At 37.9% G+C, this 26,867-nt stretch overlaps 1 protein-coding gene across 3 annotated transcripts in view; it reads left to right on the top strand.

Annotated features, from left to right (window-relative positions):
- LOC147173513 (DNA repair protein XRCC4-like) overlaps positions 1–20,710 on the top strand; it is a 28,365-nt gene extending 7,655 nt beyond the window's left edge. The window contains exons 4-8 of one of the 3 annotated variants that reach the window (XM_086076750.1): positions 10,648–10,814; positions 11,226–11,378; positions 12,519–12,586; positions 16,766–16,930; positions 17,628–20,710. In XM_086076750.1, the coding sequence (XP_085932876.1) occupies positions 10,648–10,814; positions 11,226–11,378; positions 12,519–12,586; positions 16,766–16,893 (516 nt within the window). In that variant the 3' untranslated portion in view covers positions 16,894–16,930; positions 17,628–20,710. Of the gene's footprint in view, positions 1–10,647; positions 10,815–11,225; positions 11,379–12,518; positions 12,587–14,147; positions 14,746–16,765; positions 16,931–17,627 lie in introns of those variants that run through there. The other 2 variants (XM_086076752.1, XM_086076751.1) reach the window with 2 other exon arrangements.
- The last annotated feature ends 6,157 nt before the right edge of the window (positions 20,711–26,867 follow it).

Below are 26,867 nucleotides of genomic sequence, written 5' to 3'. Positions count from 1 at the left end.
ATCACACTTAATATAAAAGATGGGTTACTAACAACCCTCATAAGTGCTTGACGTAAACAAAAGCCCATGTTTAGAAAGCTGTCATTGGTGGCTCATTACTTTGCCCTTAAATTCCTCAACATCCTGTGAACCCCCCCAACTCAAACCAGCATTCTTCCCCAGGGAGAAATACGTGCAATGGCATAGCCCCAAATAGAAAGGAAGTCTTTTTACAGGGGGGGGCTGTTAAGAAGATAAGCTTTATAGTCGACGTTATTGCAGAAATAGAAAAGCCCTTTTCCCTCCAGGTGGCCTTGGACAAAAAGGCACATGATAGAAATCATTGTGTTTGTTGCCAGGAGATTGTGCTGTAATGGGTACAGCTTGTAAACGCTTTGGCAAAAAGCTTTCAGCTGTGGTTAGATAGCGCGGTGCAGATAGTTTGTAAAAGGTACCTCACATCAAACACACGCTAGCTTCGTTGGTACCAAATAGTGTTCATTTTATCCGCCATTTTAAAATTCAGTCTCTCAATCACGCTTGTTAGTTTTGATCACATTTAGTCCAGTTTGAGTCGACTATTAAGCTAGAATTTTAGTCTTTATTTTAGCGCAAGGAAATATAATTGTATTCATATAGTTTTAGTCAACAAAAACTGGCAATCATTTAACCCCTGTATACGCCCAGCAGATTATGTTGAACACATTTTCTCTCATATTAAAAAAATAAAAAATAAAAAATGACTTGACACACAATTACAGTATATCAACAAGTGGCTACTATGGCTCCATGCTATGAGCTAGTAAGTTAGCCAGCATTAGTTAGCGGTTGGATCATGATTATTGTTGGAGCGTTATAGCCGTTGGATTAATGTTACGTAATTATAACTATAATTTACTCTCTTTTTTAAAAATGTTTTTACCTTTCACCGTGAATTCAACTCCCATGTGTTTATGCATGTTGCATTTGCTAGCTGCAGATTTGAAAGGGGATGTGTCACATGACAGTATCACAGTGACAGATTAGCAGAGGCAAGATTTTACAAAATTAATAAATCGTTTTTGTCTCGTTTTTGTTCATGAAGTTTAAAATATCCATCGTTTTAGTGAAGTACATTTTCGTCTCGTCTTCATTAGTCGACAAAATTGCATACAGATTTAGTCTAGTCTAGTCCAGTTTGAAAAATGTGTGTCGACGAAATCATTTTTGTTTAGTTTTCGTTGACGAAATGAACACCCGTACCAACTCAGAAGTGTGCTGAGTGAGGCTTGACATGTTAGACACCCTGGGGTTCTTCCACTGCTCGTGGTGACTAGCAGCTTTTCTTGCAGAGTGCTTTTGCCCTTAGGATGCAGGTCACCTTGGATCTTACGATGTCTGTGTCGGCAGAAGAGGCCAGAAGGCGAAAGCCGGAGGCTTAGGAACACTGTCAAGGCCCGTAAAACCCCGATTTATGGACAGGACGTCCTAATCTACCTCTATTATACACAAGTTGATTAAAGCTTGTTCCCTTGGAACGCCCTCGAGCTTTCTCTTTGAGTGCGTATGCACCGGTGCTGCTCATTTTTTTTAAAAACATAACAATTCGACTTCAATCAAGGCACTTTTTCCGATTCGAGTCGTGAGGAAAAGCGGTTGAGAAAATGGATGGATGGATGAAATCGGTTTTCGTTACGCTCCTATGAAATAGCTTTTGGTATAATGGATGGAAAGAAAGTGGCTATTGTGCTATGTAGTCGCTGAAGTTTGGGGATTTTAAACCTTCGCTTAAGATAGATAAACAGCCCACCTGCTGCAGCAGCTGCTGTGCACGGCAGGGAGAGAGTACAAACGTGTGTGTATGTGACTTTTGGCTTAATTACATGTCATTAATCCATTTTATTTATTTTAATTCGGTTTTATTCTGTTTTGTATTCATATTTTACAATACAGTGCTGTTTTTATTTGATGAAAAAGAGCAAAAAGTGAATTTTTTGGGGGGGGGGGGGTGGAACAGATGAATGACATTTGGAAAAATCAGTTATCGTTCAGTATTATTTAGGTATAATCGAATGAAATGAAATAATAGCGTATTGAGGCTTGACGCATTTTTTTTCTGTCTTTCTATCTTGGCACAATCAGACCAGTGCGTGCATTGTGTGTGGTACTCTACCCACGTTTTTTTTTTTTTTGCATCTTGTTTAACACCTGCTTCTTTTCAAATCTCTTTCACTGCTTTTTCCCAGCCAGATAATTTGAGGGTGCACAAATAGTCAAATATTCGACAGGTTTCCTTTCAGAGAAGAAGAAAAGGTGGGTTGGGACAAAACAGGTGTTGAACTTAACCTGACATGAATATTTTATGAATATGACCCCCAAATTGGTAATGATGAATGTAATTGAGATGTTTGTGGTTAAACAGCTACCAAGCAGGTGTTTTACGTTGCCGAGTCAATTATTATCTTCTCCTCGATGCATGTTTAAGTACAAATCTGTCATTGAGTGAATACGTCAACAAAGACCTTGACCAATCCAGACTGTTTCTAGGAAAGTTCCCTTTGCGGGTGACTTTTTCATGTACTTTGATCAACTTTAGTATTGTTATGTTACACATAGTTTTTATAATTCATTTGCTCTCAAAATTGTATACAAATTTTCTGTTTTAAATTTTGACGTGTTCCCCAAAATGTATTTATACGTTTTTTAATTTTTTTTTATGCTAGAGCATACAGAAGGCTTTGATGCAGCCTCTGACCTGAAGAGGTCGCTTAAAGCAATGTCAGTTATTACAAAAAAACTGCCAGCAGGTGGCAGCAGAGCATAAGAGATCAACCAGGGCCATGTTGCCAAACAGATTTGTGAATAATGATGAAACTTAGCTATATACTAATGCTAATTGCTGCAAAAAGGAAACGGATAGATTTTTTTATTTTTTTTTCCTGATGAAAGAAGAGACTCTAATATTTATTTTGGTAGGTTCCATGTTTTTACTGCAATTAACAGAACACAATATTCCGTGGGCCTTGCAAAATCAGTCAAAATCCAGTAAACCAGCCGGGAGCGAAGGGGGTTGCTTCGGTGAAAATGGCTGGGTTAATTTGACATACCACAGAGGAGATGATCTTTTAAAAACCCTCCCGTATTTGAACGTTTACAAAAAACACACATAATATATCAAATGAGCCTTCAAAACCACTAGCGCTAGCCACCAGATAGCTCACAAGCTAACAACCTCCTCGCTTGGGAATTTAAATAACAGACAAAAGACTGAATTTAAAAAAAAGTTGCAGAAATGATTTTTTCCAGTTTTTTATTGGACACTTTCCTCCCTCAATGACGGTGGGAACATCTTTTGTTATCAGGCATGGCCTGGCGACTCCCGCTCCTGCTTCCTGCTCTTTATCTATAGCCCCACGCCCCCTGACGGCGCTGATGTCTGCTCCATGCCCACTCTTCCTGTCCTGAGCACGCTTGCTCACTTTCTAATACTTTATTCTGTCATCATGCCACTCAGGGTTATCACGCTCGCTTCCCTGGAGATGATGCTTAACCCTGAGATACCGTTTGGGATCCAAATTTGACATTTGACACCAATAATCATATTTCTGAAGACCGCCACAACATGGCGGACACCGTGACGTATTATGTACAGGATTTTGTGTGCTTGTATTTCCAATTTTCTCTCCGTTGATGTCATATACGTATTTGTGTTAGCTCCATTTCAACTCTGACCCACGCGGAATGTGGTGTTAAGTCCGCGTATTAGCTGATATGACAAGCAAAGCTCATTTGCACCGTACGCCCGACCCTTCTGCTTTTGTTTGACCTCATGCTCTGCTTTAGCTGTCAGGAGACACACAAAAACAAACATCAGACCACACATCGTAATTTGAAGCCATGAACCTAGATTTATACTTTCAGATATCCTGCTCAATTTAACATAAAAGCTCTGGCCATCAAACTTTTGCCTTGAAAATGACAATGCTCTTTATTTCTGATTTGCACTGTCAAGTGTCAAACCATATTTATTTAACAATGAGTTTTTATTGTAGTTGTAGTTCAGCGGTGCAAGAGTCATGTTCAATTCACTGCCATTGACGGCTATAGACGTCAAAAATTCATTTGAACTATTTCTAGTTTAAATTTTTTCCCACTTTTGTGAAAAAAAGTATAAAAACTTAGATTTTTTTGCATTAGAACATATATACAATTTGTGATTATTTTAGTTTGAGTTAACTATTGAAGTCATGCGATTAATTACGTAAAAAAAAATTAATCGCCCGACGCCCCAAATTTTTTTATAATTTTTTCTTAAAAAAAAAATCATTATTAAAAATTAAAAATATATTTTTTTTTAAAAGAAAAGGTTATTAAAAATTAGGGGCATCAGGCGATTAAAATTTGTAATCGTAATTAATCGCATGACTTCACTAGTTAACTCTCGATTAATCAAAAATTTTATATCTGTTCTAAATGTACAAAAAATTATAATCTAGGCTTTCATACTCTTGTAAACAAAAATGGAGAAAAAAAAGTTAAACTAATAAAAATAGCTCAAATGAATTGTTGACGTCTATAGCTGTCAATAGCAGTGAATGAGTTAATATTTCCATACATTGAATGGGTCAAAATTAGAGCTGTCAAATGATTAATAAAAAAAAAAAATCAGATTAATCACATCTTAGAATTTTAATTAATCATGATTAATCGCTTAATTAAAAATTAAATTAAATTAATTAAAAATTGAAAGAGCACCTGCTATGTGTTATAAGGACGTCTTCATCATTTTTTATTCACTGCACACGCTTATCCTCCTCTTTTTCTAATCAGTTAATTACTTGTATAATTTAAAAAAATTTTTGATCAATTAATGAGTTAAAAGCTTTAACTTTGGCAGCACTAGATCAAATATAAGAAATGACAATACTCGATTTACACCGTCAAGGCATATTCAATTAACGATGAATTCTTTATTGTCGTTGTAGTTCAGTGTTGCATCATACTGATGAGTCATGCTAATATTTGGATACATTGAATGGGTCAAAATGACACAATCAACATATTTACTGAAATGTAGGCTACTTAATGTGGGTTATCTGAATAAGTGAAAATAAATATATTTTTTTATGATCAAAAACAAAACACCTCTGATTATCAGATGTCCATGAAGGTGTCATTTCATGTTGTGTTGTATTGATTTAAAAACTCATGTCAATTCTCGAGAATCTTGCATTACTTTAGTTGTGGACTAGAGTACATAAATAAGTGTCAGTAGGTCATGGACCTTTAAACCTCAGCCAGACCTCCCACACCTTAGCAGAGCCAGGCTGACCTTTCACTTTATCTCTTTGTCTCAGGGGAGAAGCAGACGCTCAAGAAAATAAATGGAGTATTCTAAGATCCCTTTCTTCTTTTCACAAAAGACCTACAATCAATAACAAACACATTCCATCTTCCTCAAGCGCAAGGCTCGGTTGCACTTTGAAATCGAACTCTTGTTTAGAGGATGCTTCCTCTTTTAAGGTGAATGAGTGTACGGAAAGTGATGTGTTTTTTTTTTTTGTCTAACCCAATCACACGTATAGAATAGCTAGAAATCGAAAAGATTTCAGATTTTTGACCAAATCCTACTCATCGCTCAGGAAATCCCACCGCTACTTCGTAAGCGCTTAATATTAGAGCCACACTTGACTTTACGCGACCCCCTTTCACATACTGTTGCTGATTTATTGCCAAATGATTTACTTTACGATCAGATGACAGACAGCAGCAGGTTCGGGAGTAGATTGACGGAAGATTACGGCGGCAATGAAAGGGTTCGAAACAGCTCGTAAATTACAGTTGCAATTCTTTGAGATGGATAGTTGTCTTGCGGTCGTGTATAGCATTTAGTGTATGCGAACTGAGACGCGGGTGTAGCCTTGGGGTCTTAAATCAGCCATTCCTCCGAGTGGGCTTCCGCCAACCAAAGAGTCTTCGTTTTGTGTTATTAGTGGAACATCTTGCGCAAACTCTGAGTCACAAGTCCGTGTCACACGGATTTCCCCTGGACAGTCTGCACCGGATCAATGTGACATTCTTATGTTGCTTTGACTTTTATGAGTTTCCCTGAGCATCCTTCTTCTTAGATCTCGGGTGGTCTCCCCATGTGCTATTTCCACTGACAATACTTTTTTAAATTTCTTTAGTTACTTCATTGTGAGGAATAAGCGGTTGGGAAAATGGACGGATGGATTTATAAAATCGCGGATCCCCTTGTTCCGTTCTGTTCAGGCTAGCCATGTCTAAACATGACATTCTGATGAATTTTATATTTTTGGAATATGAGTTATGAAGCAAAATCCGGGGGCGGCCATTTTGCCACTTGCTGTCGACTGAAGATGACATCAATGTTCTCAGGATTCAGGCAACAACCAATCGGAGCCTGCTTGTTTTCTGAAGCTGCACTGTGATTGGTTGTTACCTGAGACCTGAGCAACGTTGATGTCATCTTCAGTCGACAGCAAGTGGCAAAATGGCCGCCCCCTGAGATGGAAAAAATTTGCTCAAACTCAAATATATTCCACTAACAAAATATTAATCAGAATGCAGAGGTGGCAAATCCAGGTCCAGAAAGTAAAAACCCTGCCACAGTTTGGCTTTAGCCCCAGGTGCTAGCTAGCTAGCTAGCTCCCTAGCTCGCTCCCATGGTGCTTGTTTACCTTTTAGAGTGACAGCTAGCTAGCATCAGGGGCTAAAGCCAAACTGTGGCAGGGTTTTTAGTCTCTGGACCTGGATTATCCACCTCTGCTAGAATGCCATATTTAGTAAGGGTGTGCCAAAAAATTAATTCTCGGCAAGCGATCTCATTTAGTCCGATTCAGAATCGATTTTTAATGTCCCAAAATTTATTTTATTTAAATTATTTTATACTGTCTTCCCTTTGTTTGTGTGTGCCTTTATTTGGCGCGCTGTTCATGTTGTACCCGGTTTGGCCACTGAGGGGCAGTGTGATTCCACGCGGTCGTGTATTAGACCGCGTGGAATCACACTCCACAGTTAAGTTGTAGCCACATTAGCGAGTAAAAGGAAAAAGCCACGATCAAGTTATTCCAAAAAGAGCCATACTTTTGAGTGATTAAAAAGTGCCGCAAGTAGCTAATTAGCATTAGCGAGTCAGACTGGAGTAGATCATTACAATTCCTTGCACATCTATAGATTGAAGCAAAAATCATTGTCAATCAAATGATTTTGAATCAAAAATCGCTCTCACTCGGAAATCAATTCTGAATCGAATCGCACACCCAAAAATCGGAATCGAATCGTGAGACATTCAAAGATTCCCACCCCTATCATTTATTGTATTTGTAATTTTCATTTATCATAATGTAGAAGTGCATGCAGTATTGTGTTCCCTATACTCTGCTTTATATTCTTTTACACGCAGCAGAGAAAGGTAGACCACACACATGCAAGCATGCAGGGAGAAATGTCAGCGGGAGGGGGCACACAAGTGGACACCCCTGATGATGAACATGACAACTGCATTCTTCTTCAAACAAGAACAGTAGTTGCCTTGAGTCATCTTTTGCGAATAACCATAACGTGATGGCTGAGAATCTATGCAGACTAATGTGACAACGACTGTGACACACAAGTGAAAACAGCTGTGCGGCTTGCCAGGGCAAAATCAGGCCTGGACAAAAAACAACACGTTTTATGGGTGCTTTTGAAGATGGCAGCTTTATTGCAGTGGGATTTGAAAGTTTGACACATCGCGTAGTTCACATTCAGCGCCTCGTCACCTTCTGGTTTAATAAGTGAATCATGATCTGCACCTCAGCGCGTTTGTGAGTGGACATAAGTGTGCCCTTGTAGGAAGTCGGAAATCCGGAGCGCTATCTCCAACAGTTTGTCAGTGCAGTGATAACATGATTGCAAAGGTGATAGTCTTTTATCATAATTACAATCAGGGTTGGGAGGGTTACTTTTAAAATGTAATCCGTTACAGTTACAAGTTACCTGCTAAAAAATGTAGTTAGTAATGTAATCCAAGTACCATAATATTAAAGTAATGGATTACTTTTGGATTACTCCAATATTGAATATACTCATGAAGGCAAAATAAAAACAAATATCACCACAATATATATTCTGTACAAAGTGCCCCTGCAATTTGTGAGTGACTGTAATGGAATACAGTTACATTTTATTTACAATCTGATTACGTAACGGCGACACATGTATTCCATTACTCCCCAAGCCTGATTACAATTTACAGTGCTGAACAAGTACTGTGCGTATATTTCAAGAAAATGTAGTCAATAAAATGACTGTTGCTCGATTTTGTAAAAAAAAGTTTCAAATTTCTTCACCATCAATGCCAAAAAGGCAAAGAAAAAAGGCCAAATAAGAAAATGTTTATAATATCCAGTTTTGAACAAGAAGCGAATGGGGAGGAAAATCTCCTCGTTCAGCGGATTAGCTATGAATCCCGCCTGTATTTCTCCCAGACGGACGAAAACACCTCATCATCACATGAAGTCTGGCACTTCAGAGAAAACCTGATGTAATGGTTTGTTGCACCTTCGTACTGCAGATCATCACGGGATGGCACACAAGTGCAAATGTTTGCTGAAACCAAAATGCAGATTTGGGAAGCTAGTGGAGATGAGAGTTGTTTATTTATTTCCCCCGCCATGACAGTTCTGCTCTGTTTTGATGATTTCCCCTACGTTAGCCAAGAAAACACACCTTCAACTGGCAGAGTTACATTTGAGAGTATCCTTCTTGCCTTGCAGTCTATTGAAGGTTTTACTTGTAGTATAAAATGGTTCAGCAGCGGAATGGCCGCCGTGCGCGGAGCGACGCGAGTCCAACTTGCTGCAGCAAGAAAAACTGCAACCCTCGGTGTTCTTATCAGGAAACAACATTTTAAGATGCCACTTTTATCGAGCCACTAACAACACAGGGTGATTGTCAATTAAAAAGAGGATTGCCGTGGCCCCCTGTTGGTATATTTGAATGCAAACAGAGGAGAAGGAAGGAGAGTGTGGATATTTGACAAGCTGTTGCACTCACAGCAAATATAAAAAACAATTTTTTGCATAACAAATTTCCATTTCCATTTTTTTTTTATAGATCATTTTAACACAAATAAACCTTGTGTGATACATAATCATTAGTCTACTTATTTGAAATGCATAATCCTCAGGTTTATGTATTTAGTATTAAAGTAGCACTAAGGAACTTTTCAACCTTCATAAATATTTTTATAACTCTTGAGATGAAATATAAATTTAAAACTAGTTGAACGGTACCTTTGCCATGGCCTGAGGGGGTCTGTATCAGTTTTACTGGCACTAAGCAACTTTGAGGAGGATGGTAGGAACACTGCCACACAAAAAACTACAAATGTGCTGACTGCTTGATGGCATACGTCACTTTACCCCTTTACCCATTCGTTATAAAGATGGAAGTCAATTTGAGCTAAAAAAACAAAAACAAAAACAAAAATGACGCAATGTGCTTGTCCTCATGGGAAATGTGATCTTCCTTCAGTCATAACATTACCGCTTTTGCCCATATGGCGCCGCCATAATCAACGTAACCTGAAAGTTCCTTAGTATTGCTTTAATAAAGTATAATTACTTTTTTGATTTTTACATTTTTGAGATGTCTGCATTCAGTTTCATCCCAAAAACAGAAATGTAAAAAAAAAAAAAGGACATAAGTGTTTTTTACATAGCAGCGACGATATATTATTTATCATGTATCGTTAACCTGATTATTATGCAATTCAAACAATACACTTCATGTATTTTAAATACTCTCATTTAGAGTAATTATACTTTATTAAAACTAAATACATAAACCTGAGGATTATGCATTTCAAATAAATAGGCTTGATTAGACTAATGAATATTTATAAGGGTTATGTGTTAGGTTTGTGTTAAAATTATGTTAAAAAAAAAAAAGGGGGAATTTGGCATGTAAAAAAATTACTTAAATGTTAAATTAGGCTTGAAATATTTCTGTGAGTGTGGTAATCCCCAATCATGGACTGCACTAGTGTTTTTCAGCAACAGAGATTCTCCACACTTCGCTTTTTAGCCACAGGTACATATGAAATTATCAATAAAGTTAACTATTATTGTAAAAAGTATGTATACTGTGTTGTTACAGCTTGCCATAACCAGCTGCATCTCATTTGCTACCCGGAAACATAATTGGTCTTGTGAAAGATCATAAACAACACTTTTTTTCTTCTTTTTTTTCTTCTTTTTTTTTTAAAGAGCTCAGTATTGTTCATTCGGTAATGTCATCATCATTGCTCTTTTTTTTTCCCTTTTTTTTTTGTATGTGGTTGTGTGCGTGCGTGCGTGCGTGCGTGCGAGTGTGTGTGTATTCGTTAGTTCACCAAAAACCTATTTTTAAAAAATCCCATACCGTTCACCTAAACCGAACACCGCCGTCAGGAGACCCGAGGAAGGACCAAAGAAAACAATGGAAAGTGAAATTCAGCACCGACCAGACACCACCCACCGGGCCACCAACCAGAGTTCTTCACCAACCCCAGAAACATCTAAATTCCAACAAATCCAAAAAATCAGGGAGACCTCAATTATCAAGACCTTATTCCATTCTGACGCTGCAACTACAATTTGCAATACTGTTTTCCAAAACTCTTTTATCTCCTCCCATTTTCAGGTGCACTTGGGCTCTGTGAACCTTCAGCCTGCTCAACACCCGGTAGCGCTGACCCGGGATATGATCGGCCAGTCGCTCAAACGCAACGCTAACCTGGCGAAAGAAAACTTGCTGCTATTGGAGGAGAACCGTAAACTGAAAGAGGACCATGCACAAATACTTCAAGAGTAAGTTTGAGGAGTTTTTTCTTTTTTTTCAAACGGCCTTCAAAATGTGAAATAAATGATTTCCCCAAAATGTCAACAGTCTAGCAGAATAGTAATACTGTAATATTTGTTCGCCGTTAGAGCCGTTTGCTTGCAAGCTCTTGTTGTTTTTTCGCACTCACTGCCAGCTGTTTTTATGCACAGCAGTCAACCGTTATGACATCATATACCGGTCGCCCCTATGAGAAATGAAGGTTACACCCAGAGCGCCAAACTAGGCTTGTGATTTCTGGGAACTGGTGCATGGCTTTCAAGTTTTTTGTTGAGTTGTTTATAATTTAGCCAGCCTTCATAATTATTTTGTGCAAATGACTCCAAAAGTTTTGTTCAAATATGTGATGTGTGTGAACATCTTGGCCCCTTTGTTACTAGGCTTGAACATCAAGTTCAGGATAAGGAAACATTGACAAGCGACCTTTACACCCGATTTGTTATGCTGCTCAAAGAGAAGAAGGCCAAGATCAGAAGCCTGCAGGATGCTCTTAGTGAGCTCCGACCGACTGCCACCGTTCAGAAGAAGCAAAGGTCAGATGCAGATAATGACGTCAACGGATTCTTAACTCGTTTGCTCCCAAAAACGTATAAAAACATTCTATTTAAAATATTGCCATGGTCCCCAAAATGCATTTATACGTTTTTTTTAATGAATGCAGCCTCTGACCTGAAGAGGCAAAAACAAAAAAAACGGCCAGCAGATGGCAGAAGAGTATAAGAGATCAAGCATGATCAAACTTTACTTAGCTATATTCTAATGCTAATTGCTGCAAGACGGAAACAGATACAAATATATTTTTATATTTTATATATTTTTTTCCTGATGACTGAAGAGACTCTAATCTTTCTTTTGGTAGGTTCGATGTTTTTATGGCAATAGAACACAATATTCTGTGGGCCTTGCAAAATCTGTCAAAATCCAGTAAAACAGCCGGGAGCAAAGGGGATTGCTTCAATGAAAATGGCTGGGAGTGAATAAGTTAACATATGTGATGTGTCCAAAAAAAATAAAAATAAAAAAAATAAAAATAAAAAAAATAGGACTGGAGTCACAAAAGATATTTAGCTGTATATGGTATGTTTCTGCTGGGCTAAAGTGATTTGAACTGTGGGCAAACTTTTTTTTGTAAGGCATTTGTCCTCCACCTTAACTTGTAACCGTGTGTAATGTATTTCCAATATATAAAAAAAAAACCTTTGAGAATGTGCTTCTATAAACATATAATAACCACGACAAATTAAGGGTGTGTTGTATATCGCATTCCTGTAAAGTAGATAAAAGAAGTTGTTTGTCAGGTGAATTGAAGTACAGTACTTTGTAACAGTGTCATAAATTTTAGTATGTATAACTCTACTTTCCATTTAGGTGAATGATTTAGTTTTTAATGCTAATGTCTGGAGACTATCATGGAAACTTCAGAGCCACCAAGAACCACTTGGGCCGTTTTTTATCCAGTACCACAATCATGTCAAATCAGCATGAGCCACAGCTGAACCGCTTTTTTGAATTTTTTTTATTTATATATTTTTAGTTTTCTCTCTGTCTACTTGTTTTGAAGAGCAGCATAATGATTGGAAGACTTTACTCTTAGTCTGCCTGGCCAGGTATCATCCGTATACATTTATTCCTACATAATTCAGACACCACTTTTGCTTTTTTGTCTTTTACAGCCCAGACAGAAGAGAGGAGACAATTCAGGACAGCCATCTATCACTGGAACCAACCGTCCTCATCACAGGTCTGTGTTGTATCACAAGAAAAATGACTATACAGTCCAATTTAAACCAGAATTGAATAGTAAAAACGAGAGCCGCCGCCTGATCAATTTTTAATTGCTTTTTGTTGCGATGCAAAATTTGACTTGCGGTTGAGCTTCAGATTGAGAAAGAAGGGCCACGCTGTCGCTCACTGATGCGCGCTTATTGAACGAGACAAGCAGCCAGGCAGACAAATAGAAAAATGAGAGCGCACAATAAGCGTGAAGCAGATGTTAGCCGCGTGGCAAACGGCCAAGTGGAGCTGGAGTCAGAGCGACTGATGTAACTCGCTGGGCACACTCCCACGCACTTCCACTACTGTGTACACTCTAAAAACAGTTGGGTCAAAAATAACCCAACGACGTGTCAAAAATGGACCGATCCTCTACTTGGGTCTTTTAGTGTAAAACAACTCCTAAAAATTGGCCATATCCTTGACTTGGGTCTAAAAATTGGGTTATTTTGTATGAAATAACCCAGAAAGTTGGGTCAAATTGACCTATAGAGTGGATTGGTCCATTTTAAAAAAATCTATAATTGGGTTAGTTTTGAGCCAACTGTTTTTAGAGTGTAGTGTCGCGAGACTTGACCCGTGCTATAAATGTAACGGTCAGTCAACGGAAAGAATCTACCAACCTATTATGCACATTTACTCAATTTTGCTATGTGCATTTGATGAGCCATATTCTGCACTCTAAAAAGAGAATTGTTGAACCAATATAAGATTACACACTCAAATAACAGTTGGGTCAAAAATAACCCAAATATGGGTAAAAAATGGACCGATCCTCTACTTGGGTCAATTTAAGCCAATTTTGAGTCAAGGAATGGGTCTTTTTATTGCATAACAACTCATAAATATTGCTCAGATCCTTTACTTGGGTCAAAAAATTGGGGCATTTTGTATATAACAATCCAAAAAATTGGGACCCATAAAGTGGATCGGTCCATTTTTTATCCATAATTGGGTTACTTTTGACCCAACAGTTTTTAGAGTGCAAATTGAATTGTTGACCAACTTAAAAAAAATTGCTTCAAGTCGTAAAACACGATTTATTTCAGTTGGTCCAAAGTGAATATATTAAGTTTAATTAATTATGAGTTCATTTAACTTAATATGTTCATGTGAATTAAGTTAATCCACACTCTAAAAACAGTTGGATCAAAAGTAAGGCAATTTTGGATCAAAAATGAACCGATCCAAATTACGGGTCAATTTGACCCAACTGTTTGGGATGTTTTATACAAAATGACCCAACTTTTGGACCCAATTAAGGATCTGACCAATATTCAAGAGTTGTTTTACACTAAACGACCCATTTCTTGACTCAAAGTTGGGTCAAATAGATCCAAGAAGAAGGTCTGTCCATTGTTGACCCATAGATGGGTTATTTTTTACCCAACTGTTTTTAGTGTGCAAAGTAATGATCTCATAATTAATTAAACTTAATACATTCATTTTGGACTAACTAAGGGCTTTTTTCAAGTTGCCAACAATTCAATTTGTCTTTGAGTGAAACGTGACTTTTGGCTCTCTTCCAGTTCTTGCATATTACCAGCCAATAAAGTTCACAGTTGAAGAATATAAACCTAAAAGCACATACAAGCACAGATTTCTGGGAGACACCACACGTCCATGAGTCAAACTGCAAAGTCGGCCGCGATTGCTCCAACCCGGGGCAGCTGTGAGGTGGTCTCCTACTTCCTGCGTCACACAGCAGCCATGATGTCAAACCCCCGCAATGAACCAATGCAGTCTGCAGGGAACGCCGTCCCATCGCTTTCATCCTATCTCATGACACAAGACGATACACCCGCCACACCTCTACCCGACTGCCAAGTCAATAAATCTACTGTTCGCTTAAAACATGTCATTGAAAATTACTCACCACTCATGTATCAATGAACTTTTCCTACTATTCCGCGTCATTACACAGATGTTGTCAAGATTGTGCGTATGTGGGTGTGTTTTTCCGAGTACCGCTTTGCAACAGTTTCTGGGCGTTATTTTTTTTTCTTGGCCAGCAACTCTGTGACGGAAACAACTCATGCATTCATTGTGGTTGCATTATTTTATTGGATGCTGAATGCATTGTTCTTCATTATTATATCACGATTAAAATTACATTATATGTAGGAGACTTGGTACGGAAGCGTATTGCATTCACTTGAAAAAAAAAAGTCCTGTTTTTCTGACTAATTTTTGCGGGAGCTTTGTTTTTTTTTTTGAGTATTTTTTTTTCTGTTTAAAAAAAATATTTTCTCTGTTTTCCTGAATATATTTTTTCCTGTTTTTCTGAATATTTTTTCCCCCTCAGAGATTAGAGAACAAACCACAATACAGTATACACATTCATTCCTTTATTGAAAGCCAGTAAGTAAAGATGACCATCTTATTGCATATAGAGGTATGCGGCTTCCGCTATTAGCGAGCCTGCAACAAGTCACTTAAATAAATTACTCCGAAAAACAGAACAGCTGTATTTTTGGGGAAAAAAACGTCAGTTTTTTAAAATAATTTTTTTCTTTCTTTTTTAAATATTTGTTTTTCTGTTTTAAAAAAAATCCCTGTTTTTCAGCAAAAACATTTTTACCCTGTTTTTCGGAATATTTTTTGACAGAACAAAATATTCACTAAAACAGAAAAAAATATTCAGAAAAACTGAAAATTTAAAAAAAACAGGAAAAAAACAAAGCTCCTCAAAAAAAATTGTCAGAAAATGTTGTTTTTTTCCCCAAGTGAATGCAATACGCTTCCATAACTTGGATTATCTTAAATGATCATTAAATATTTTAGTAGTCGTTTAAAAATGTATTAATTTTTTTACTAGTTGTCATGTAAACAAATACGGAATTTGCATTTAAAAGTCTTTCCCAATTTTACATACTAGGCTATACTTTCACCCCTTGATTGGCCTTTGTTACCTCAGGCTGTGTTTTCATATTCGCGAGCCTTGATAAACAAACACGCGCGCGCACAAAAACTAATGACGGAGCCGAATTGGAAACAAAAGAATAAACGCAGCCTCTGGGATTAGCATCTGATAATGGCGACATAGGAAACAAATCACTTGCAGCGAGTTGCCTCCAGATAAAAGAGCCAAAGATGGAAGTAAGATAATGGTAGGGAGGTGCAGTGTAGAAGAGGGAGGGGGGGGGGCGCATCTGCAGTACTAATGGATACAATTCACTCAAAGTGATTATTTTTAGTCAGATATAATATCAATTGGTGAAAATACGCTGCAAATTGTTCGTTTTTTTTTCTTTATTACTAAATCTGTTGATCTGATCTAAATTTGAATAGGCTAGCAACAGTATTAAACGGCAAACAAGTGGGTTTGTGTCTTCTGTCTGTATAGATATTAAGGATAGACTAATTATTACTATTATTCAGCATTTTGATGAATATTGGCCATTTTGAAGAATCATACGCTCAATAATAGATCAATTAAAAAAAAATAAAAAATAAAAACCTTCAGGGCACTAATTATGAAAATTTTCAGTTGTGTTTTTGTTTTGTTTTGTTCCTTTTGTTTTTGTTTGAAATTAAAACTAAGATAAGTACAATTTTAACTTAAATTTTTAATTTAAACTTTATTTACTGTAGAAAGAAATGGAGCTATTTACTTAAGTTTTTGAAAACATGCTACTATTGCCCCTGGGAGATCCCTGAACCTTTCTATTGACTGTTTTTTTTTCACTCCAATATTTAATGAACCCTAAAAGTTGTTCAAAAAACATATTCTTAAAAATGTAAAAAATGTAAGAGCTAGAGTTTGTATTTTTTTCAAATTTTTATGCCAATATTTTCCCTTTTAGAAAAGGAATATCGGCTCCAAATATCGGTTATCGCCGTCCTTGACTACTAATATTCGGTATCGTATCGGCCGTGGAAACACCATATTGGTCTATCTCTAATCTATATGATTACATCCTACTTTACGGCTATTTTTAGAATGTCATATATTTATTTGAGATTAAAAGGTCACTTAACGAATGGAGTTGTGCAAAATGAGTCAATATCTTCCAACACACAAAAAAAATATTATTATTATTAAAATTATGTAAATCTGCTTAGAAACGTTCGTTTTTTCTACTGTACGTTACCCATTTGTTAGCGATTAATGAAAGGGAGTGTAAGTATGTGTTTCTGCATGCAGGACATAATCAGGTCAGCCAGGGTTTCTCGTTAGACCACACCATGTCTCTTGACGAGAACGTTCAAGCACGATGGAAACCGACGGAAACACTTGACGACCAGAGCCCAGGAACTTCTAAAATGGAATGAAATCACAAGTTTGTCAGACAACCATGAAAAAACTAAAGTACAGTACTTTTAAATTCATTTTGCATGTTTGTAGTTATCGCCGCTATTACAGCAAAATGCATCTGACAAGCAGAAAGAGAATACATAAATGCAAGTGTATTTTTTAATCATAACATGTCACGGATGGTATTTACGGAAGACGATTAAGGCCGGTGAAGAGGAGAAAAAAAGTTGGAAAAGTCAAAATTCTCACTTTAAAGTCAGAATTCGGAGATGAAAGTGATAATGTAATAATTCTGAGATTAAAGTCAGAATTCTCACTTTAAAATCAGAATTCTGAGATTAAAATCAGAATACTGAGATGAAAGTGATTATGTGAGAATTCTGAGATTAAAGTCAGAATTCTCACTTTAAAGTCAGAGTTTGGAGATTAAAGTCAAAATTCTTACTTTAAAACAGGACTTCTGTGATTGAAGTCAGAATTCTCACTTTATTGTCAGAATTCTGAGAATAAAGTGAGAATCCTGCCAACCCTTTTCTTTTCTCTTCACTGGCCCTAATCATCTTCCGTAGGTACTGACTTCACTTAGCAAGCGGTGTGAAAAATAGATTATTCTTGTAGTTATTACAGTAAATAACATGCATGAAATGTAAGGGGCAATACTGTCTTTGACTGTGTTTAAATACATCTCCAAATAGAAAATCTAATTAATATAAAATGATTCAATTTCTTTGCTCCGTTGCTTCTTCCTCAGTGAGATGACACGTGGGAATCAACATGGACATGAACCAAGACAATTTGGACAAACTCGCTCCCTGTGATGCAACGCTGCAAGCTTCGTTTGGCTGCTTGGCTCCCCCACTTTTCGTCCTCAGCGGGGTTCTCAAATTTGATCCTTCCCTTACCGTAAAATTTCACATCTGGATTGTTTTACTGTAATTGAGCGTCGGCCTGCGTGTGGACATCGGTGGTGGCGCGAAGCACATGCTCGGATGTGTCACTGATCATGTGATAAAGAAGAACTGAGCGCTCCCCCTGAGCTCTCCTGGGAATGGATGGCGTTGCCGCTCATGACTTGGAGAACACGTTTGTGACTATACGGGCAGCATGGAAGTCATTTTTGAAGCATTTGGACGTCGCCTCGTTGAACCCAGCGGCCTTGGCTGTGGGTGAGACCGACGAGAGAGCAACATCTTGCGCTGGCTACACCCAGAAAAAAAAGTGTCATCACCAGGCAACCCCTCCTGCTTTGTAGCAGCTTATTTGTCACGCCGAGCTGAGGTTTCACTCGCTCTCCCCTCCTCGTTTAGTCAAGTGAAATATATGCCGTATGCTTTAAGCCAGGGGTGTTCAAATTACAGCATGGAGGCCATTTGCAGACCATCGTCCATAATTATTATTATTTTTTTGCAGCCTGCAAATATACAAAAATTTAGGGGTGGGAATCTTTGAATGTCTCACGATTCGATTCGATTCCGATTTCGATTCAAAGGGATTTGATTTACAATGATTTTTACTTCAATCTATAGATGTGAAAGGAATTGTAATGATCTACTCCAGTCTCACTCGCTAATGCTAATTAGCGCGCTACTCGCGGTACTTTTATCATTTAAAAGAACGGCTCCACGGTGAAAAAAACAACTTTCATTGGAATAACTTGATTGTGACTTTTTCCTTCTACTCTCTAATGTGGCTACAACTTAACAGTGTATTAGACCGCATGGAACCACACTGCCCCTAAGTGGCTAAATCGGGTAGAACATGAACAGCGCTCCAAACACACAGACAAAAGCAAGACAGTATCAAATAATTTAATTTTTGGGACATTTAGAATCAATTCTGAATCGTACTAAATGAGAATCGCGATTCTTATGAGAATCGATTTTTTCGCACACCCCTACTAAAATTATCAGATGAATGTCATTTACCTGCATTGTACCACTTTATTTCTACACTGGGTGGCAAGACATTAGGGATGTAACAATAGTGACAATATTGCGATATTAAAATTGCCACAATATCGTCATCATCGTGTAAGAAAGAAAAAGGCAAGGTTGTATTCCATTTGTGCAGTTCTCGTACACTCTGGTGGTTAGTTTAATAGTGCAGTTTAATTTTAATTAGGGATGTTTTGGCCACTGCAGCAGTTAATCGCTCCCATAAATCAGTCATATCAGCAAATATTTGATAACATCCCCATCGAAAAACATGACTTTTTTTCCCCCCGCTTCAGCCGAACACAGCATTGTGAATTAATAGCTGCGTTTCCATTACAGTTTTTCGCAAAAATAAAAGCAATATTGTACTATTTCGACTTGCCGGTGTTTCCATTGAAAAGCGTTTCGCTTCGGAGGCGCAATTCTCGCGGGATCTCGCAGTTCCGTCGGAGGTGCTCATGATGTTTACGGAAGACGGACGCCCGCAGTTGTTAATATTACTTTAAAAACATCTCCCTCCCCTCATCGGGCGGGTGCGGGCATTTGGTGTTGGTCTTGTGTGTGCGCGCGCTTATAACTCGTGTTGTGGTGCGGATGGATGGATTTCAGGGGCAACGGCCATTTCTCATGCAACGATATGGGACGTGCGTTGAACGGCGGCATATTAGCTCCATAGCTAAATTGCTTTGTGCATAAAAGGACTTGTTATCCCCTCGTTGTTATTTACTTGTCCTGTGACCTTAAGAAGCTAAGGTGTGTTAAGATGAGGTTAATGAGCTTATTCTCTCCTCCCTCCTTTCTTAACCCTCACCTCGGCTACCAACTTCAGATCCTGAGGTCATGGCAGCGAGTCGTCTCGCTGACAGTAATGAATCAAAGACGACTCATTATTCCCGCATGTCCGATTATCCTACCGTTGATTCCTAAATCCTGTTATAGTCTGTATAGGCGTATTGCATTCACTTGAAAAAAATTTTTTTTCCTGTTTTTCTGACAAATTTTTGGGGGAGCTTTGTTTTTTTGAGTTTTCATTTTTCTGTTTTATTGAATATTTTTTTCCCAGTTTATTTATTTATTTATTTTTCTGTTTTTTTTTTAAATCCTCAGTTTTTCTGAATATTTTTTTCTGAGTAATTTTTCCCTGTTTTATAAAATAAATATTTTTCAGTTTTTCTGAATATTTTTTTTCTTCTGTTTTTCTGAAAATTTATAGAAGGGGATTTCCCTCAGATATTAGAGAACAAACCACAATACAGTATAAACATTCATTCCTTACAGAGCCAGTAAGTAAACATGACCATCTTATTGCATATGGAGGTATGCGGTATGGCGGTAAGTCGCTTGGAGTTCAGCGGTCAAAAAAAATAATTACTCCAAAAAACAGAACACAATCTCTGTTTTTCAAAATATTTTTATTTCCAGTTTAAAAAAAAACTATTCCTCCTGTTTTTCTGAATATTTTTTTGACTGGAAAAAAATATTCAGAAAAACAGAGAAACAAATACTCAAAAAACAAAGCTCCCCCCAAAAATGAGTCAGAAAAACAGGAGGGTTTTTTTTCCAAGTGAATGCAATACGCTTCCGTAATAGTCATAATTTTTCTCCACTTATATTAAGAAGTTGCATGTATGCATACTATGTGTATTGTGAAGTATTTGTCATGGTGCGTTTGTTGTCAAATGATTTTCCTCACAACAAAGCAATCACTACATTATCTTCATTGAATTAAACAGATAATCATTTGCATGCTGGATGACTATTTTCATGTGCGTCACTCTATTTGGTAACACCATGTATGGCCAACTAACAGTTTAGGTTAGGTGTTAAAGTTACATATAATATCTTCCATGATTGGCTTTCATTTGACGTAAAAATAAAAAGTATTTTCGTCATTTGCTCACGGTGTGCACCTGTCGGCTTCTCGTCGTCTTGGGAAATGACAAACTTCTTCCTGCTTTTCATGAAGACAGAGTGAGCTTTGTATGGTTCTGGCTTCAATCTTCTCTCACTGCGATGTCTGAAACAGTTTGGCCTGAGCTACGCAACTTTTCTCAACCAAGCAGGACAACTTATTTGTGTTCAAGTCAAACACTGAACATGAACTCGAATCGTGTGCACAAATGTTTTGGCCCAATTGTGCGCATGCGTTAGCCCAAATTATTAGATAATGTAGATGGTTAGCTAGATATTTAGCTAGCTAGTTAGCAATAGGCCTATAGTTTTGTTTTTGTGTGTGTTCTTTTTTTTTGGGGGGGGGGGGTATTCCACATTATCAATACAGAACTTAACCTATACTGTTGTTATTTACCTAGCTAGCTAGCTAGACAGATAGATTCCGTAGCTATTTACCTAGCCAGCTAGCTAGAAAGATATTATTGAAAAGTACAATTTAAAAAAAAAACATTTTCACTTCAAAAAAGCTTTACCACAATTGTCTAATCTATTTAAAGGAAAGGTTTACACATGATCTACTATTACACCTTTTAAGGTGGGGATATAATCTGTAAATGGCAAGATTTGTGACAAAATACGAGACAGTCCTCCAATAAATACAACCACATGGATCGTTTTGAAAAGGTGCTAAATTACGACCAAGTGTTGCGTATTTTAGTTTAGCGACCTCTATCGGTTAAATAGCGCAAAAATCCAAAAGCGAGACTCGAACCCAGTCCGTCCGGCCCAAAGATGAGTGTTTATCTGACTGCGCTATTTGGCCAGTGATTGTTTTAGTGTTGACTACATGTTTTGTTAATGTTGGCTACATGTTTTCTAACGGTCTACAACCACTGTGTGTGCTTTTTTCTAACCTCAACCATTTAGTGTCCCATGTAAAGATGTAACGTGTACTGTGCAATCTCACTGAAAGCCTCATCCTAACCCCGAATTGACGGCGAATTGACATACATGTGAACAAAAAAAAAAAACCACTCATTAGCTCAATAAAATAAATGTTTGTCTTCCAACCATACGACCCGCGTTCGACCCCCCCGCTATTTGACATGGCTGATAGAACATGGCCGATAGAAGTCGCTAAACTACAATATCGAACACTCGGTCGTGATTGTTGGAGGACTTGTTTGAAAATGCACAGTGAGCAATATCGATCAAGAAGTTACCATAAGAAAGCCCATAAACATCTTGAGGTTGGTTCTGTTTGCACAATGCTGTTCTATTCTAACGCACGCGGGCCAGCCCCATGACGCGGGAATGGTCTGTTTCTCGTTATCGACCCATTTTCTCGGGTCTTTCTCACTCACTTCCTGTCTGTTTGTTCCTTTGCCAGATTTGCAAGACGGTGGTGGTCACAGTGATTCAGCATGCTGCCTTTTTTTTTTTTTTCCAAATAATCGCTCGGAGAACGTGAGCTGAGGCAGGGGCGTTTTGGTTAGTTGGCTGAGTCACAGTCACTGGGACCACTCATTGGGTGCAAATGCATAATAAGTTCTGGGTGTATACAGCACTCACTGTCCTAACACATAATTCATTCCCAGCATATTGAGCTTCACTAAGATCTGAAACTTTTAGTAACATTCAGTTTAGTTTGGAAAGGTACTTTTTAATTTTTAAAAAAAAATTTGCACGTACATCGCAGACAAAAAGGGTACGGGACGTTCCGATCACATGCCTCTTACTGCATCAGAATTTTATGCTATTATATTTTTACTGTAATTATAGAATAGGAGAATCCGTCTTGGCTTTGTTACGGTTGTGAATTGCCTAGTACCCGGCGATTCGATTCGAATCACGATTCATAGGTCACGATTCGATTCGATACCGATTAATCCCGATACAAATCTATAAATTGATTATTGCAATTTTTTTTAAAACTCAAATTTAGAAAATACTAATCAGTAAACGTGTACATGTACACTGTAAGATTTGTATGAAAATGTATTTATTTATTTGAAAATTCAGGTTGCAGTCTGTTTCATGTCTGAACGGCACTGAAATCAAATATTAAGGCTTAATGTTCCATTAATATAACATTCTTCCATGCTTAACGTGTGAATCCTAACCCTAAGTAAGACGTTTCGTTGAATATTCCCATAAAAAAATTGATGTTTAAAAATCGATTCGGCCGCATATTAAATCGATTCGAGAATTGCGCGCTGTAATATCGCCATATATTGCCGAATCGATTTTTCCTAACACCCCTAATACGCAGTTGTAATATTCCGGTTTGCTGCGTCTGGGGTGAAAGGCACAGGCTTTATCGACACTTCCTCTTTTGAATTGTTAATTTTCTGGAAACTGTTTATGGAAAGGGCTTCTAACAGCCATTACACATCCCTTTTTGGCATATGGTTTCATTAATTTAGGGGCAGCGCTAGACATTGCAGCTCAAATATGGAACCTTCAGAGCAGGCATGGCATGAGAAAAACATAAAACGTGTCCCTTCTCAAACAACGCTTGTATTCTTGCATAACATTGGATGTCCTTTATTGTGTTGTATTTTGTGTACTGGACTGTATCTGCCTATATAACCCGAGGACAAAACAAGCAAAAGATCAGAGTTAATTGGGCTAATCCAGTGGCAACCAATAGGCCCTCGGGCTGCATCGGGCCCGCCAGCTGCCTATTTGTGGCCTGCGAACTCTTATGTCATTTTTCACACTGAGCAAAGCACAATCCACGGTTTTGTCTCCATGCCAACGGTACACACACAGCCTGTTAATGAGTCACTGAGAGTTCACCGCTGCGAGCGCAAATGTTGACTTTCAGTTTCATTTTTGGAGCAGTGTGTGTTTTCGACTTTTGTCATCTGTAGGAGCCTAGATTAAAGGAAAATGTTACAAGTCGGTGCTAAAATATAAGTGGACTGTGAAAATGGGCAATTCATAGAAAAATGGAAGGAACATTTTACATTCAACCAGCACAAGCTCAATGCACTGATATGCCAGGAAGACGATAGCTGTGATGTAGAGTTACAATTTGAAATGGCGTTTTTAGACCAGGAATAAAAAAAAATTCACAGGTGAGAACAAGAAAAATCAATGCACTGTTGTGTACGCACAATAAGCTATGTACAGAAATAATAAAGGACTGCATCATTGATATGTTGGGCACGTTTGATAACAAATAGAGGAAATGGCAGCTAAAATTAAACAAATAACCTCATTCAGATGTGGCAAATCCAGGTCCACCCCTTCCATAGTTTGGCTTTAGCCCTGTGAGCTAGCTAGCTAGCTAGCTCCCTCGCGGGTAAATGAGCACCCGGGGAGCTAGCTAGGGAGCTCGCTAGCTAGCTAGCACACGGGGCTAAAGCCAAATTGTGGAAGGAGTTTTACTTTCTAGACTTGGATTTGCCACCTTTAACCTCTTTCCGTTTTATGTCAAGATGGAAATAGAACTAACTAATGTTTTAGTTCATCTCAATATTGTAATTGTTCAAAGTCACAGTTCAAAGATTTCGGCAGTATTAAAACACACACTTAAATTTGAGTCCGAGATGTGAAAACACTGACTCAGACGTATCAACAACGGATTCTGCTTTATGTTACATACTACCAACAGAGCTTTAAAAAGTAAATATGAAGTTTGTCATCAATCACAAATGTGTGGGGAAAAAAGATGTTCTTTTATATCAAATCAGTCGATACTGCACTTCCATTTCTCCACCACTTAATGTAAACCCAAAGAAAATGAAAACATAGATCGGCCTGATTTTGATTTGTGAGAACACAATTAAAATTAGCTCTTGTGCTGCTTACCTCTCGTGGCCTCCAAATAAAGCTTGACGGATCATCCTCAGTGGTCTGGGCCTCCATGCTGGGCTCCGAAGGATCAAGGTTCACATCTGTCCAGAGGCAACTTCATTTTCCCACAGAATGGATGGCTCGGGAAAACACGCTTGTTTCTCCTGTACCTGCAGGTTAGTTACAATGTGCTACTTTATGTGACACTGACAGATAAGAATTGAACAATGTGTTTATTAGTGGTAGTTTGCAGGGAGAACTGTACTAGGGGTGTGCCCAAAAAATTGATTATCGTAAGAATCGCGATTCTCATCATCATCGATTTTATTTAAATTATTTGAGACTGTCCTCTCTTTGTTTGTGTGTGCCTTTATTGGGAGCGCTGTTCATGTTGTACCCGATTTGGCCACTTAGGGGCAGTGTGGTTCCACGCGGTCTGATACACTGTTAATTTGTGGCCAGTTTAGAGAGTAGAAGGAAAAAGTCACGATCAAGTTATTCCAATAAAAGTATTTATTTTCCAAAGTGCCGCGAGCAGCGCGCTAATTAGCATTAGCGGGTCAGACTGGAGTAGATCATTACGATTCCTTGCACATCTATAGATTGAAGCAAAAATCGTTGTCAATCAAATCATGTTGAATCAAAAATCGCTCTTTATCGAAAATCGATTCTGAATCGAATCGCAGACACCAAAAATCGGAATGGAATTGAATCGTGAGACATTCAAAGATCCCCACCCCTATTGGTTACCACAGCTATCTCTCAGTGTGAGGATAATACAAAATGTAAAAGTTAAAAGTTAAATACAACTGAACGCTATGAATAGTACTTAAATCACCAAAGTACTTGCTTATTCAAGCTTATTTAAGATTATTATCCTGTGGCGCTTACATTTGCAATTCATTCCCAGGATAGCTTTCAGTCTAAGCTTAAGCCGTTTTCACAGTGTGGATATTTGTCATTTTGATGTTCCTCTTTATGTGTTTTCTGTTCGTTGAAGGACATTTTTATTTGATCTATGAAGGGGAATGTGCTGAGAAAAAACGTTGGTTGTTTTTAGTTTGAAACATTCATTTAGACATTTCTCCAAGGAAGACGCAGGAGTTTATTCTTACAAGGGCAATGTTTTCCACAGAAGTCATATTCCTGTAGTTTATGGTTCTGGAGGGTCCCTAAAAAAAAGAAAAGAAGCTTGCTCCGTTTCAATAAGACAAATCCCCGCGGGGGTTCAGCGAGACATTTAATGCCCCCTTTAATGCTGTCTGAGTTGGCATGGGGCCGGAGATGGACCACCTTTATAAGTAATATGATATGTGGGTCATCCCCGGGATCAAACACTGATTGGCTCTTTTTTATGCCATGATTTATGGCGACTGAAAAGCAACAGGGGATCCTGGATTACGCATGCGGTCGAGGCGATTTAGTGAGTGACTTGCAAGTTCGTGACGGTGACTCGTTTAAAAAGGTAAATGATGAAACGATTCCCGAAACCCTAAGCGAAGTGGTCGTTAATTAACGTCCGGGTCAGGCGGTTAATTCCATCCAGAATCCAGGTCGGGCTGAGTACTGTGTCAATGTCCTGTCATCTGAAGGTTTACAGTATGTCAACTTCTATTAGGGTCAATATCACTGTGAAGCCTTTGGCGTTCTTATCAGAGTGACTCGGCAAGAAAAAAATATATTCATATACTAATAAGGCTTTTAAAATTGATTTCCTTTATTTTATCCTTTTGAAAAAAAAATTGGATGTACACCATTTTGACATGTTCCACACGCTGTTCCACTAAATACAATGTCTGTAATAAGTAGTTTAACTCATTCACTGCCATTGACGGCTATAGACGTCAAAAATTCATTTGAACTATTTCTATTAGTTTCACATTTTTTCCACTTTTGTTAACAAGAGCAAGGAAAACCTAGAAATCTTTTTGTTGTACATTTAGAACAGATATAACATTTGTGATTAACAGTGAGTTAACTCGTGAAGTCATGCGATTAATTACGATTAAAAAATGTAGTAGCCTGACGTCCCTAATTTTTAATAATCTTTTCTTTTCTTTTTAAATCGTGCCAGGCGATTAAAATTTTTGATGGTTATTAACTGCATGACTTAAATAGTTAACTCACGATTAATCTGTTATAAATGTACAATAAAAATATTTTTTTCTAGGTTTTCATACTCTTGTTAACAAAAGTGGGAAAAAAAGGTGAAACGTCTATAGCCGTCAATGGCAGTGAATGAGTTAAGATAATGAATCCCTCACAGGCTCCCACACATACAAACAACTTTACATGGTTTTATCATCCACACCGTGCTTTTATTTTGAAGGTCAGACTTTAGATAGGATGCATCTTGCCCG

This window comes from Leptonotus elevatus, chromosome 5, assembly GCF_054856555.1.
Source record: "Leptonotus elevatus isolate MCC_2025b chromosome 5, RoL_Lele_1.0, whole genome shotgun sequence".
Classification (NCBI taxonomy): Eukaryota; Metazoa; Chordata; class Actinopteri; order Syngnathiformes; family Syngnathidae; genus Leptonotus; species Leptonotus elevatus.
Note: the sequence above shows the minus strand (reverse complement) of the source record. Positions and strands in the feature narration are given on the sequence as shown.